The sequence below is a fragment of the Mycteria americana genome, chromosome 28, assembly GCF_035582795.1.
Source record: "Mycteria americana isolate JAX WOST 10 ecotype Jacksonville Zoo and Gardens chromosome 28, USCA_MyAme_1.0, whole genome shotgun sequence".
Taxonomy (NCBI): Eukaryota; Metazoa; Chordata; class Aves; order Ciconiiformes; family Ciconiidae; genus Mycteria; species Mycteria americana.
The window spans coordinates 921116-933702 of record NC_134392.1 but is presented as its reverse complement, the minus strand read 5'-3'; the positions used below and the strand labels follow the sequence as shown (position 1 = coordinate 933702).

Here is a 12587-nt window from a genome sequence, read left to right as displayed (position 1 = left end):
ACTCCATCGCATGCTTGATGCGGGCTCAAAGCCCCATTGCACGCTTGCTGCAGGCCCTAAGCTCCATTGCACGCTCGCTGTGAGCTCAAAGCCCCATTGCACATTCGCTGCAGGCTCCATTGCACACTTGCTGTGAGCTCCAAGCCCCATTGCACGCTTGTGGCACGCTCCGGGCTCCATTGCACGCTCACTGTGGGCCCTAAGCTCCCTTGCACGCTCGCTGCAGACCCCATGTCCCGTTGCACACTTGCTGCAGGCTCTAGGTTCCATTGCACGCTTGCTGCAGGCCCTAAGCTCCATTGAACCCTTGCTGCAAGCTCCAAGCCCCATTGCATGCTCGTGGCACGCTCCGGGCTCCGTTGCACACTCGCTGTGGGCCTTAAGCTCCATTGCACCCTTGCTGCGGACTCCAAGCCCCATTGCACGCTCGTGGCACGCTCCAGGCTCCATTGCACACTTGCTGTGGGCCCTAAGCTCCACTGCACGCTCACTGCAGGCCCCACACCCCACTGCACGCTTGCTGCGAGCTCCAAGCCCCATTGCACACTCAGGGCAGGCTCCAGGCTCCATCACACACTCGCCCTGGGCTCCAAGCCTCTTGCACGCTCGCCGCAGTCTCTAGGTTCCATCGCACGCTCGCCCCGGGCTCCAAGCCCCACTGCACGCTTGCTGCGGGCCCTACGTCCCATTGCACGTTCCCTGCGAGCTCCAAGCCCCACTGCACACTCGGGGCAGGCTCCAGGCTCCGTCGCACGCTCGCCCCAGGCTCCAAGCCTCTTGCACGCTCGCCGCGGTCTCTAGGTTCCATTGCACGCTCACCCCGGGCTCCAAGCCTCTTGCACGCTCGCCGCGGTCTCTAGGCTCCATCACACGCTCACCCCGGGCTCCAAGCCTCTTGCACGCTCGCCGCGGTCTCTAGGCTCCATCGCACGCTCACCCCAGGCTCCAAGCCTCTTGCACGCTCGCCACGGTCTCTAGGTTCCATTGCACGCTCGCCCCGGGCTCCAAGCCTCTTGCACGCTCGCCGCAGTCTCTAGGTTCCATTGCACACTCGCCCCGGGCTCCAAGCCCCACTGCACGCTTGCTGCGAGCTCCAAGCCCCATTGCACACTCAGGGCAGGCTCCAGGCTCCATCGCACGCTCGCCCCAGGCTCCAAGCCTCTTGCACGCTCACCGCGGTCTCTAGGTTCCATTGCACGCTCACCCCGGGCTCCAAGCCTCTTGCACGCTTGCCGCGGTCTCTAGGCTCCATCGCACGCTCACCCCGGGCTCCAAGCCTCTCGCACGCTCGCCACGGTCTCTAGGTTCCATTGCACGCTCGCCCCGGGCTCCAAGCCTCTTGCACACTCGCTGCGGTCTCTAGGTTCCATCGCACGCTCGCCCCAGGCTCCAAGCCCCACTGGGGAGAGCCAGCGCTGAAGCGACCCGACCTCGAGGGGAAGGCAGGGGCTGGCGGGATCCCAGCGGCAGCCCCGGCGCGGCCTCACACCTCCCACGTGTCCCTCTGCCCCCCCCGCTAACGAGGGCAGCTCGTTAACGCTCAGCCACGTGAGCGCCAGGAAACCCCGAGCGCCCCGGCCACGTCCAGGCCTGCCCCAGGATTTTCCCCTCCGGCGCAAACGCGGTGCCGAGAGCCAGGATCAACGCCCGAGGCCTCGCCCGCCTTTGCTGCGCGTCGCCCTCGCGGCTGCGGCGTGCCGGAGCCGGCAAACCGGGAAAAGGTTGGAAAAAATACACGGAGACGTGGAGGAAAATTGCTCTTTGCTCTCCCGTACGGCACGGCCAGGCGGGACTAGCCAGGCTGGGATCCATCCGGCATCTGCTTCCAGCCTTGGGCGCGGTAAAGCCACCAGGAGACGGCAAGAACGGCCAGGACGGTGACCACCACCAAGGTCACGACCACGGGGATCAGGGGGCTGCGGGGGGATCCTGCGGGGAGAGGGCGGGGTTGAGATGCCGGCATCTCTCCGGCATCACCGGGAGATGCCATCTCCATCCCCTTCTCCATCGCTTACACCCGCTCTGTGCCAACCCTTTGCCGTGGCACCCAGTCCCATGCCGGGACCCATGGGTGCCACCGGGCACCGCGGGCACCGCTCACCTTGGAAGACGATGTCGATACTGGCGGCGCCGGCACCGTAGCGGTTCTCAGCCAGGCAGCGGTAGGTGCCGCCGTGCGCCCGTCGGGCAGCCGGGATGGCGATGGTGGTGCCGCCATCCCACAGCTCCCAGCTGGCATTGGTGGGCAGCTCCCAGCGGAGCCGCGGCGAGGGGTTCCCCTCTGCGCGGCACGTCACCGTGAGGTTGTCGCCGGCAGCGAAGACGGTGCGCGGCGCGGACACCCGGACGTCGTGGGGGGCGGCTGGAGGAGGGGGGGGGTGGCAGGGATGTGACACCCAGATCCCGGCTGGGTCCCCGCTTTCCTCCTCACCCCCATGCCGGAGACCACCCCGACCACGGGGCACGCGCCACCGGCGGCACCGGCATTTCCAGCCGCGAGCGGGCTTTCCGCCCGCCCCGCCCCGCGTCCCCAAACTCACCCCAGACCCACAGCACGGCCGCGGCGCTGGCGTTGACCGTACGACGCCCGAGCCGTAACGTGGCCTCGCACGTCACCTCCCGGCCGTTCTGCTCCGGCCGTGCCGTGAAACTCAACGCCACGGAGGGACCTCGGTGAGTGCTGGGGGGGAGCCCCCCGCCCCGCAGCGTCAGGCGGAGATTCGGGGGGTCGGAGGGGGAAACCTGGGCGGACGCGTTGCAGGCGACGCGCGCCTCTTTGCCGGCCACCGTCTCGCCCTCCGTGTAAATCTGGGGGGGCGAGAACCCTGTGGGGAAGGACAAGGGGGGGGTGGAGGTGACTGGGAGGGTGCTGGGACCCCCCCCCCCCCCAGCGCCACCCCCCATTGCCACGGTCCTTACGGTAAGCGCGGAGGGTGGTGGCGGTGATATCCCGCTGCTGCCCGAAAACGCCGAAGCACTGGAGCTCCAAGCTCCAGTCGGTGACGTTGGGGACGCTGAGGGACACCCAGCCGGGTCCCCGCGTCTCCATCTTGGTGATGGAGACCTCCCAGCTCAGCCGGCTGTAGTTACGGCAAGAGCTGGTGCAATTGAGGAGGAGGGAGGTGCCGAATTCCACCGTCGGTTCCTCGGGGGAGATGGACACCCGGCAGGGAACGGGGTGCCCTGGGAGAGGGCGCCCAGTTACGGCGGGACCCGGTTGGGGTCCCAGCGCTGGGTGCGACCCCTACCCCCCCCCAACAAGGCGCGGGCAAGAGATCCGGCGCCCGTTAGCGAAGTCCTGCCCAGGATGTGGCTAACAGACCAGCTGCTTCCATGCCGGCACCCCCCCTCCGGTGGCTGGAGTGCCGTGCCCGCGCCCACCGTACCCCCAAACCGGCACCGGGGTGGGGGGCCGGCACCGGGATCTGCGCTGGAATTCCCTAAACCACCCTCGGCCTCTTCCACCACCTCACCGGCACGGACCCTCACGCACCGGGACCCAACCGCAACGCCGGTGGGCTCCCGGCGTCCCGGCCGAGCCTGGGAAGGGGAGGGAAGGCGTCCCCCCCCCACCCCAACTCACCCCTCGGCAGGAGGAGGAAGAGGAAGGCCGTCACCCCCCAGCTCCAGGAGGGACCCATCATCCAGCACTGGCGAGCGCGGTGCTGCCGGGGGGGGGCAGCGAGGGAAGCGTTGGCTCTTACCACATTTCCTCCCCTTTTCCTCTGCAACCGGCCCCCGCCCTCCGGCGCCAGAGCCCTGGGAGCCGGGGACAAGAGAGGAGGCGGGGGGGGGGGGCAGCCGGGCTCACCTTCCGGTGACACCCCGAAACCCTGACCGCCATCCCCGGCGAGCAAAGCTCCCACCAAAACGCTCGCCGGCTCCGGTAAGGGCGGCCGGACCCCGGCAAGTCGGTGAGGGGGGGGGCTGCAGCTCTGCCCCTTTGGAGGAGGAGGAGGAGGGGGTGGCCGGGCTCGCTGGGGCACGAACCCCTCTGCCACGGTGGCCCCGAAAATCCCGGCCACCCGCAGACGCCAAACCCACGCGGCACCCCACGGTCCTGCAAATATGGGGGGGGGGGGGCTGCAAATCTGGGGGGGTTGCAAAGGGACTGCTAATGTTGGGGGGGCACGAAGGGAGGTGGGAGCAACCCCCCCCCCTCCCCCAACACGAAGAAAAGCAACAACCGGGAGAAACCTCGCTTTAATGGCCACGCCAGCGCGCGGCACTCCCCAAAAAACCCTTTCCAGAAGGAACGGGGGCCGGATCCTGCCCGGGGGGGTCGGATTCTGCCCGGGGGGGGTCTCACCCTGCCCGGTAGGGGGGCGGAGGGGCTAGGGGAAGTCGCTGTAGGGCATGGAAAAGGGGTAGAGCGCCGAGTAACGGGTGTCGTGCCACAGCAGTTTCTTCTCCAGGAAGGTGACGGTGTCCAGCGTGAGCACCAGCGTCTCGTGCTTCAGCATGCTGTGCACGTTGAGACCTGGGGAGGCACGGGGGGGGGTTTGGGGGGGTCCCCACCACGTTTGGGGTGGGGCGGGGGTGTCCCCGGGGATAGCGGCCACCCTCGCCGCGGAGCTCTCACCTAACACCGGGATGAGGTTGATGGTTTTCAGGCCGGCTGCCGCGGTTCCGATGTTCTCCGGCATTTCGTTGCTGGAGGGAAATGGGTGAAATTGGGGTGCGGGGGGACAACGGGGGGGGACACGGAGCCCCCGGAGCCCCCGGCAGCGCTGCCCGGCCCTGGGGCTCCCCGCACTCACACGTCGACGATGAGGACGGAGCGGCCCCAGCGCCGGTACCGCGCCAGATCCAGCAGATACTGGGGGTCGGCGGTGGGTATCTCCAGGCTGTCGACGACGTGGAGGTCATCCTGTGAGGGGGACGGACGGACAGACGGAAGACACGTTGCCGATGGAAAAAGGGGGGTCACCGCCGTTCCCCAGCCCCCCCCCCAAAACACCGAGGAGCTCGTACCTGCATCAGCTTCACCGTCAGCGCCACCTTCAGCCCCAGCACCCGCACCTTCATGGGCAGCATGTAGTAGTAGCTGGTGGGACCCCGCGGCCCGTGGGCAATGCCCCCTGCGAGGGGTCCCGGCTCAGTGACCCCCCCCCGAGCCCGGCTGCAGCCCCCCCACCCCATCCGGGGGTCCCCCCCTCCCCGACCCGCAGCCACTCACCCCCGCGCCACAGGGGCGAGCGGATGCTGCCGTGCCGGGCTCGGCCCGACCCTTTTTGCCGCCACGGCTTCCTGCCGCCTCCCCGCACCTCCGCCCGCGTCTTCACCTTGGCGTAGCTCTGCGGGGAGGAGGGGGGGGGGGACGACGGACGGACAGACGGACACGGTTGGGGACAGGCCCCTCGTGTCCCGGCCCCCCCCCCCCCGGCCCCCTCCCCACGCAAGGAGGGGACTCGGGAGTCCTGGTCCCAGCCGTCTCCTCTGCGGCAAGGTGACAGGCTGCTGCCCTGCGACCCCCCCTGCCTCCCCCTGGCCCCCCGACCCTCCTCTGCCCCCCCAGACCCTCCTCTGCCTCCTCCAGACCCCCCTCTGCCCCCCCAGACCCCCTCTCCCTCCTCCAGACCCCCCTCTGCCTCCTCCAGACCCCCCTCTGCCCCCCCAGACCCCCCTCTGCCTCCTCCAGACCCCCTCTCCCTCCTCCAGACCCCCCTCTCCCTCCTCCAGACCCCCCTCTGCCTCCTCCAGACCCCCCTCTGCCCCCCCAGACCCCCCTCTGCCTCCTCCAGACCCCCCTCTGCCCCCCCAGACCCCCCTCTCCCGACCCCCCTCTCCCTCCTCCAGACCCCCCTCTGCCCCCCCAGACCCCCCTTTGTCTCCCCCAGACCTTTTCCTGCCTAAAACCTCCATCCCCAGACCTCCCCTTCCCCTCCCTGTCCCCCCCCCCAGCCTCCCCTTCCCTTCCTGACCTCCCTTTCCCTCCCCAGGCCCTCCCTCACCCCCTCCAACCTCCCCTCTCCCCCCAGACCTCCCCTTCCCCTCCCCAAAACCTCCCTCTCCATCTCCAGACCTCCCCTTCCCCTCCCTAAGCCCCCTCTCCCCGCAAGCCCCCCTTTCCTTCCCCCAGCCCTCCTTCTGCCCCCCCCAAACCCCCCTCTGCCCCCCCAAGCCCCCTTTCCTTCCCCCAACCCTCCTTCTGCCCCCCCTAAACCCCCCTCTGCCCCCCCACAACCCCTCCCTGCCCCCCCACAACCTCCCCCCATACTCACGATCCTCTTGAAATTCTTCTGCCACATCGCCACCGCGTGCAGAATGTCGAGCCTGCGGAGACGGGGGGCACTCAGCGAGGGGACCCCCACCCGGGGACCCCTACCCACCCCCCCAGCACTCCCCCCGTCCCCGGCAGCCCCCCCCTCAGCCCCACCTGGGCCTGACGGCGAAGACGTCGGGGTGGAGGTCGGTCAGGCCCCGGCGCTCGTCATCGTGGTGCCGCAGCGATTCCACCCAGGCCTGCACGGGGGAGAGGTGCGAGGGGACGGGGACGCTGCAGGCCCGCAGGACGGGGGACCGCGGCAGCGGTGACAGCAGCAGCTTCTCTGGGGGGGGGGACGGGGGGGGGTGACACAAGAGCAGGGGGGATCGTGGCAGCTCCGCTGAGCCACGGGGAACCCCCAGCTGGGGACAAAGGGGGGGACCCCGGACACCCCAAGCCCAGGGACATCCATCCCCGGTTGTCCCCGCACCCCCGGGGTGGCCCTGCAGGCCCAGCCCCACGGCCACCAGGTCCCTGATGTCCCCAGGACCGTCCCAGCCCCACGGCCACCACGTCCCTGATGTCCCCAGCCCCATGGCCACCAGGTCCCTGATGTCCCCAGGACCATCCCAGCCCCACGGCCACCCGGTCCCTGATGTCCCCACCGCCCTGGCCCCACAGGAACCCGTCCCCGCTGCCCTGACCCTCGTCATCCCTGTCCCTGATGTCCCCGCGATGTCCCCGACCCCACGGACACCCCTTCCCCGCTGTCCCCACCCAGACCCCCCCATATCCCCACGGACTCACCCCTGCGGGCTCGGGGACGGCGGGAGGCCCGGCGGCGGCGGACGACACCTGCGGGAGGGCGACTGTGAGCGGGGGGGGGGCGACGGCCTCCGCTCGCCCCCTACGCGGCCCCGGGGGCCCCCCCGGCCCCGGTCCCGGTCCCGGTCCCGGCCCTCACCCCCGCGGCCCCGGCCCGGCCCCGGCCCCGGGCCCAGGCCCAGGCCCTGACGGCGGCGACAACGCGGCCCCCCCCCGCCCGGATCATGGCGGGAGCGTGCGTCCGCCCGGCGCGCCGCGATGACGTCGTCAAGGAGCGCGGCGCGACTTCCGGCGCAGGCGGAAGAGGGGCGGGAGGAAATGGAGAAGGGGAGGAGGAAGAGGAGGGTGGGGAAGGGGAGGAGGAAGAGGAGGGTGGGGAACGGAGGGGGAGGAGAGGGAGCGGGCCCGCCCCCCCCCGTTATCGCCCAGTGCAGCCCCCCCCAGTGCCCCCCACCCCATCGCCTCTCCCACGGCCACGGGGCCCAGCCCGGGCCCGCCATGGCGGGGACATCCCGGCGGGCAGAGCACCCATGGGCGCCCGGCTGCGCCGGAGGGGGGCTCAGGGCTGGTGTTGGGGTGTCGGGGACCCCCCCACGCCGGGGCCGGCATCGGCCTCCCGCCCCAAACCCTCTGTGTCCCCGGGTGGGGCCTGGCGTTGGAGCCATGGGCGGTAGGCACCGCGCTCGCCGCCGTGTGCTCTGGGGACGTGGCCAGGCCGGGGCCGGCAGCACCCAACGACCCCTGCCCAGGGAGCGGCGGTGGGTGCCGGCACCCATGGCCTTCCCGGTGCCGCTTCCCGGTGCCCCTTCCGGCACCGGTGCACCTTCCCGGTGCCGCTTCCCGGTGCCCCTTCCGGCACCACTGCCCCTTCCCAGTGCCCCTTCCGGCACCACTGCCCCTTCCCAGTGCCCCTTCTGGCACCACTGCTGCTTCCCGGTGCCGCTTCCCGGTGCCCCTTCCTGGCACCACTGCCCCTTCCCGGTGCCCCTTCCGGTGCCCCTTCCTGGCACCACTGCCCCTTCCTGGTGCCGCTTCCCAGTGCCCCTTCCTGGCACCACTGCCCCTTCCCGGTGCCGCTTCCCGGTGCCCCTTCCTGGCACCACTGCCCCTTCCCGGTGCCACTTCCCGGTGCCCCTTCCTGGCACCGGTGCCACTTCCCGGTGCCCCTTCCCAGCACCACTGCCCCTTCCCAGTGCCCCTTCTGGCACCACTGCTGCTTCCGGTGCCGCTTCCCGGTGCCCCTTCCTGGCACCACTGCCCCTTCCCGGTGCCCCTTCCCGGTGCCCCTTCCTGGCACCACTGCCCCTTCCTGGTGCCGCTTCCCAGTGCCCCTTCCTGGCACCACTGCCCCTTCCCGGTGCCGCTTCCCGGTGCCCTTCCTGGCACCACTGCCCCTTCCCGGTGCCACTTCCCGGTGCCCCTTCCTGGCACCGGTGCCACTTCCCGGTGCCCCTTCCCAGCACCACTGCCCCTTCACAGTGCCCCTTCTGGCACCACTGCCCCTTCCCGGTGCCACTTCCTGGCACCACTGACCCTTCCTGGTGCCGCTTCCCGGTGCCCCTTCCTGGCACCACTGCCCCTTCCCGGTGCCCCTTCCCGGTGCCACTTCCTGGCACCACTGCCCCTTCCGGTGCCGCTTCCCGGCACCACTGCTGCTTCCCAGTGCCACTGCCCCTTCCTGGCACCGCTGCCCCTTCCCGGTGCCACTTCCCGGCACCACTGCTGCTTCCCAGTGCCGCTTCCCGGTGCCCCTTCCTGGCACCACTGCCCCTTCCCGGTGCCGCTTCCCGGTGCCCCTTCCTGGCAGCACTGACCCTTCCAGGGCCCCTTCCAGGCACCACTGCCCCCTCCTGGTGCCACTTCCCGGCACCACTGCCCCTTCCCGGTGCCACTTCCCGGCACCACTGCTGCTTCCCAGTGCCACTTCCCGGCACATCCTGGTGGCATCACGGCATTCCCCTGGCCCACATGGCACCGGGGCGGCACAGGGGACACCGGGCGGGATGGCTGCCTCGACGCCCGTCGGGGCGTAACCGCGGCGGGGCCGGAGCTGGCCGTGACAGTGGGGTCACCGGCAGCCCCCGCTGCCGTGCTCCGGCTTGGGGGGGGGGGGGGTCCAGCCTGGGGGTGTCACCGGGTGTCACCGGCTGGGCCGCCGGGAAGCGGGGGTCCTGCCGGCGTCTTTATCCCGGTCGGATCCTGAGCTCCGATAACCGGCGGTGAACTCGGCCCACGGTGCGGAGCCGGGATGGGGGGGCCAGGATGGGGAAGGGGGGGGCGGGGGGGCCCTCCCCCCCCCCCCCCCACCATCTGGGAACGCTTTTCCTCCCATCCCCTTTCGGCGAGCCCGGGATCCGGCCCCGGCACGGAGGCGGGTGGGCTCCGTCGGCCAAGTCACGGAGGCCGAGCCGCGCGCAGCCCGTCCCGGGGGTCCGGGGGCGGGAGGGCTCGGGGGGGGGGGGGGCCACTGCCTGCCCGTCCCCTCCCCCCCCATTCCCACCGCCTGTTTCTAATTAAATCCCTTCCCGGCCCCTCGCCGGCGGCCCCTCGGTGCCGGCGGGGTCGGTGGGACCCCCCACCCCTCTCCTAGCGCCCGGGGGCTGCTCGGGGGCACGAATTGCTCAATATTTTGGGGGGGCTGCTGGGAGGGGGGGAGAGGGGGTGTCTCCCCTTCCCAGCCCTCCCCCTCCCTTTGCAGGATCCTTCCCCCCCCCCTCCCCAGTTCCTCGCTGGCCCCCGGCCGAGCCGTGGAAAGTCCTGGAAGCGTTTCCAGGCGCCAAAATCCTTTTGCCGAAGCGTTGGGGAAGGGGGGGGGGGAGGACACCCCCTCCCCTCCCCCCCCCCCCAAAAAAAAACCCCTTCCCCAAAGTGGGGGTGAGGGATGCGGCACCGTGCCGCGGTTGGGATTCGGGGCCCGATCCTGCGCCCCAATCCCCAGCGCTTTGGCTTGGTCCCCCCGGCTCCGGCACTTTCCTGAGTGGGTCCCCCGTGCCCCCCCCTTTTTTTTTTGGGGGGGGGGGGGGGAGGGGAGGGGGGGCGGCTGGGGAACCCCCCACCCGCCTTGCTGTGTCCCCTTCCGTCACTGTCGTCACACAGCTCCGTGACGCAAAGCCACCGACCCACTTCCCGTGGGACACCCCCTGGTAATGGGGCACGGCGTGGGGGGGACACCAGCACCCCACGGGGGCGGGGGGGGGGGGGGGGGGGGGCTAGGAGGGCTCCTGCCCCTCCCCCCGCCCCATTTTTGGGGTCTCCCTTCCCCCTCCGGACCCACGCATCTGCCCTCCCCCCCCCCCCCCGCCCCCCACGAGGGACCCAGGCGGCCGGGTGGGTTGTGGGGGTGGGGGACACGAGTGGCCTCGCCCCTCCCCGGGGCGGGGGAATGGCCCGGGGCCGCCCCGCCCCCCCCCCGCCCCCGCTCCCCCGCACATGTTGCAACCGGTCGGCGGGCGGGAGCGTTGCGCTGCCGGTACCGGCAGCGGCACCGGCAGCGGCACCGGGACCGGGAAAACAACCGGTAAGACGCTGATCCCCCCCCCCCCCGCCCCCCTTCTCAAGCACCCTGCCTTCCCCCTCCGCGCGTGGGACCCACGCGTGTCCCCCTCCACCGTCCCGTCCCCACACGCCATTCCAGCCCCCCGGGGGAGGGGGGGGACCCCCACAAATGGCCCCCACCCGGGGTGGTGGGTGGGGCCCCGGGGTGTCCCCGAGGGTGGCCGTGCCCGCACCCTCGTCCACCCCACGGTGACGAGTGGGGCTGCCCCACGGTGACCAAGCGTGGTGCCCCACGGATGACACCCTGGGGGGCTCGGGGGGCCGGACCCTCCGTGCTCGGGGGTCTTCGGTGACGGCCCCGCCGCGGTGATGGTGACGGTCCCACCGGCCGCGGCCATTGTCCCGCTAGCCGGCGGCCAGGCCACCCTGCTGCGCCGGGGCGGGAAGTGGGTGCCCGGATCTGGGCCAGCTGTTTTGGCCTTGCCAACATCTGGCCCACAGCTGGCGGAGGCCCCGGGGGAGCCACGCCGTTGGCACCCCCCAGTTCCCCGCTTGTGCAACGCCTAACGGCTGCGGCGAGCGCCCGCCGGCCCGCGGCTGGCATCGCCGGTGCTGCCCTGGGGAACGTCCCTGGGTGCCGCAGGGTGCCGCTGAGTCTGCGCCCTTGGGTGCGCGCCTGTGTGCCCTGGCTGGCACCCACCCGGGTGTGCAACGGGGTGCCGGCACCCGGGTGCCCTGGCTGGCACCCACCCGGGTGTGCAACGGGGTGCCGGCACCCGTGTGCCCTCACTGGCACCCACCCGGGTGTGCAACGGGGTGCCGGCACCCGGGTGTGCAATGGGGTGCCGGCACCCGTGTGCCCTCGCTGGCACCCACCCGGGTGTGCAACGGGGTGCCGGCACCCGTGTGCCCTCACTGGCACCCACCTGGGTGTCCCGGTGTGCCGGTGCCCTCATCCACACACCGTGGCACCACCGTGCCCTCGCCGGTGCCCCGTTGCACCCCGGTTCATCCCCGCGGTGCCCCCTTGGTGTTGGGGTGCTGCCGGCTGCACCCCAGCTCCTGCTGCACCTCCCGCCCCTGCCCCCCCCCGAGCTGGGACCCCCCAAGCTACGGAGGAATTTGGAGTATTCGGTGCTGCCAGGGCTCCGGTAGCCGGGTCGCCGCCGGCCACGGCTCGGTAAACACTCCATGCCCGGCGTGGCGCCGAGCGGCCGCCTTGGCTGGGATGGGGCTGGCAGCGCGCGGCTCGGGGGGTCCCCGAGTTCTCGGGGGTCCCTGTGCCGGGGCGGTTCGGCGGCGGTGGCCAGCCGGGAGGTCATGCCACGCCACGCCACGCCACGCCGTGCCACGCATCTTCTTCCCCCCCGTGCCTGAGCACCCACTCCGCACGCGCGTGTGTCCCCACGCGCGTGTGTCCCCACGTGCGTGTGCCGGAGCGGGGGGCACGATGGGTCCCCCACCCCGCGGGGCCGGATCCTGCCCGGCACCATCTGGCCACCGTCTCCGTGGCTATTTAAACCCGGCGCTAAGCCCAGCCGGGCACCGGCTGCCCGGGCCTGATCCAATTTGCTCCGCGGTGGCCGAATGGCCCCGGGGTCGGAGCGGGGGATATTTCGGGAACAAGGGGTCCTGTGTGCGCCCCCGCCGCCCCTCCCCCTGCGCCCATTGGCCGGGGGGCTCCCAGCCCCCATCCCCCCCCCCTGGTGGCCCCAGGGATGCTCGCCCCGGCCTGGTGGGTGAGGGGATGGGTCTGGCCTGGGACCCCCCCAGATCCTGATCCTGCCTGGGACCCCCCTGGGTACCCCATGCCTGGGACCCCCCCCCCCCATCCTGATCTTGCTGGGGACCCCCCCGGGTACCCCATGCCTGGGACCCCCCCACATCCTGATCCTGCCTGGACCCCCCCGGGTACCCCATGCCTGGGACCCCCTCCCATCCTGATCCTGCCTGGGACCCCCCTGGGTACCCATGCCTGGGACCCCCCCCCCCCATCCTGATCTTGCTGGGACCCCCCCGGGTACCCCATGCCTGAGACCCCCCACATCCTGATCCTGCC

General features: G+C 71.6%; 2 protein-coding genes across 2 annotated transcripts; both read right to left on the bottom strand.

Annotated features, from left to right (window-relative positions):
- Positions 1–1727: 1727 nt before the first annotated feature.
- Positions 1728–4107, bottom strand: LOC142421340 (intercellular adhesion molecule 4-like). The gene is made up of 5 exons (XM_075525994.1): positions 3584–4107; positions 2920–3183; positions 2541–2825; positions 2102–2362; positions 1728–1929 (listed from the first exon to the last, which is right to left on the bottom strand). Exons 1-5 carry the CDS (start codon positions 3642–3644, stop codon positions 1793–1795), a joined length of 1008 nt encoding a protein of 335 aa, XP_075382109.1. The 5' UTR covers positions 3645–4107; the 3' UTR covers positions 1728–1792.
- Positions 4108–4207: 100 nt separating this feature from the next.
- Positions 4208–11850, bottom strand: MRPL4 (mitochondrial ribosomal protein L4). Its single transcript, XM_075525829.1, has 10 exons — positions 11643–11850; positions 11229–11317; positions 10832–10933; positions 6380–6552; positions 6225–6276; positions 5180–5297; positions 4975–5081; positions 4761–4870; positions 4583–4653; positions 4208–4480 (listed from the first exon to the last, which is right to left on the bottom strand). The coding sequence occupies exons 1-10, from the start codon at positions 11848–11850 to the stop codon at positions 4335–4337; spliced, it is 1176 nt and encodes a 391-aa protein (XP_075381944.1). The 3' UTR covers positions 4208–4334.
- Positions 11851–12587: the final 737 nt, after the last annotated feature.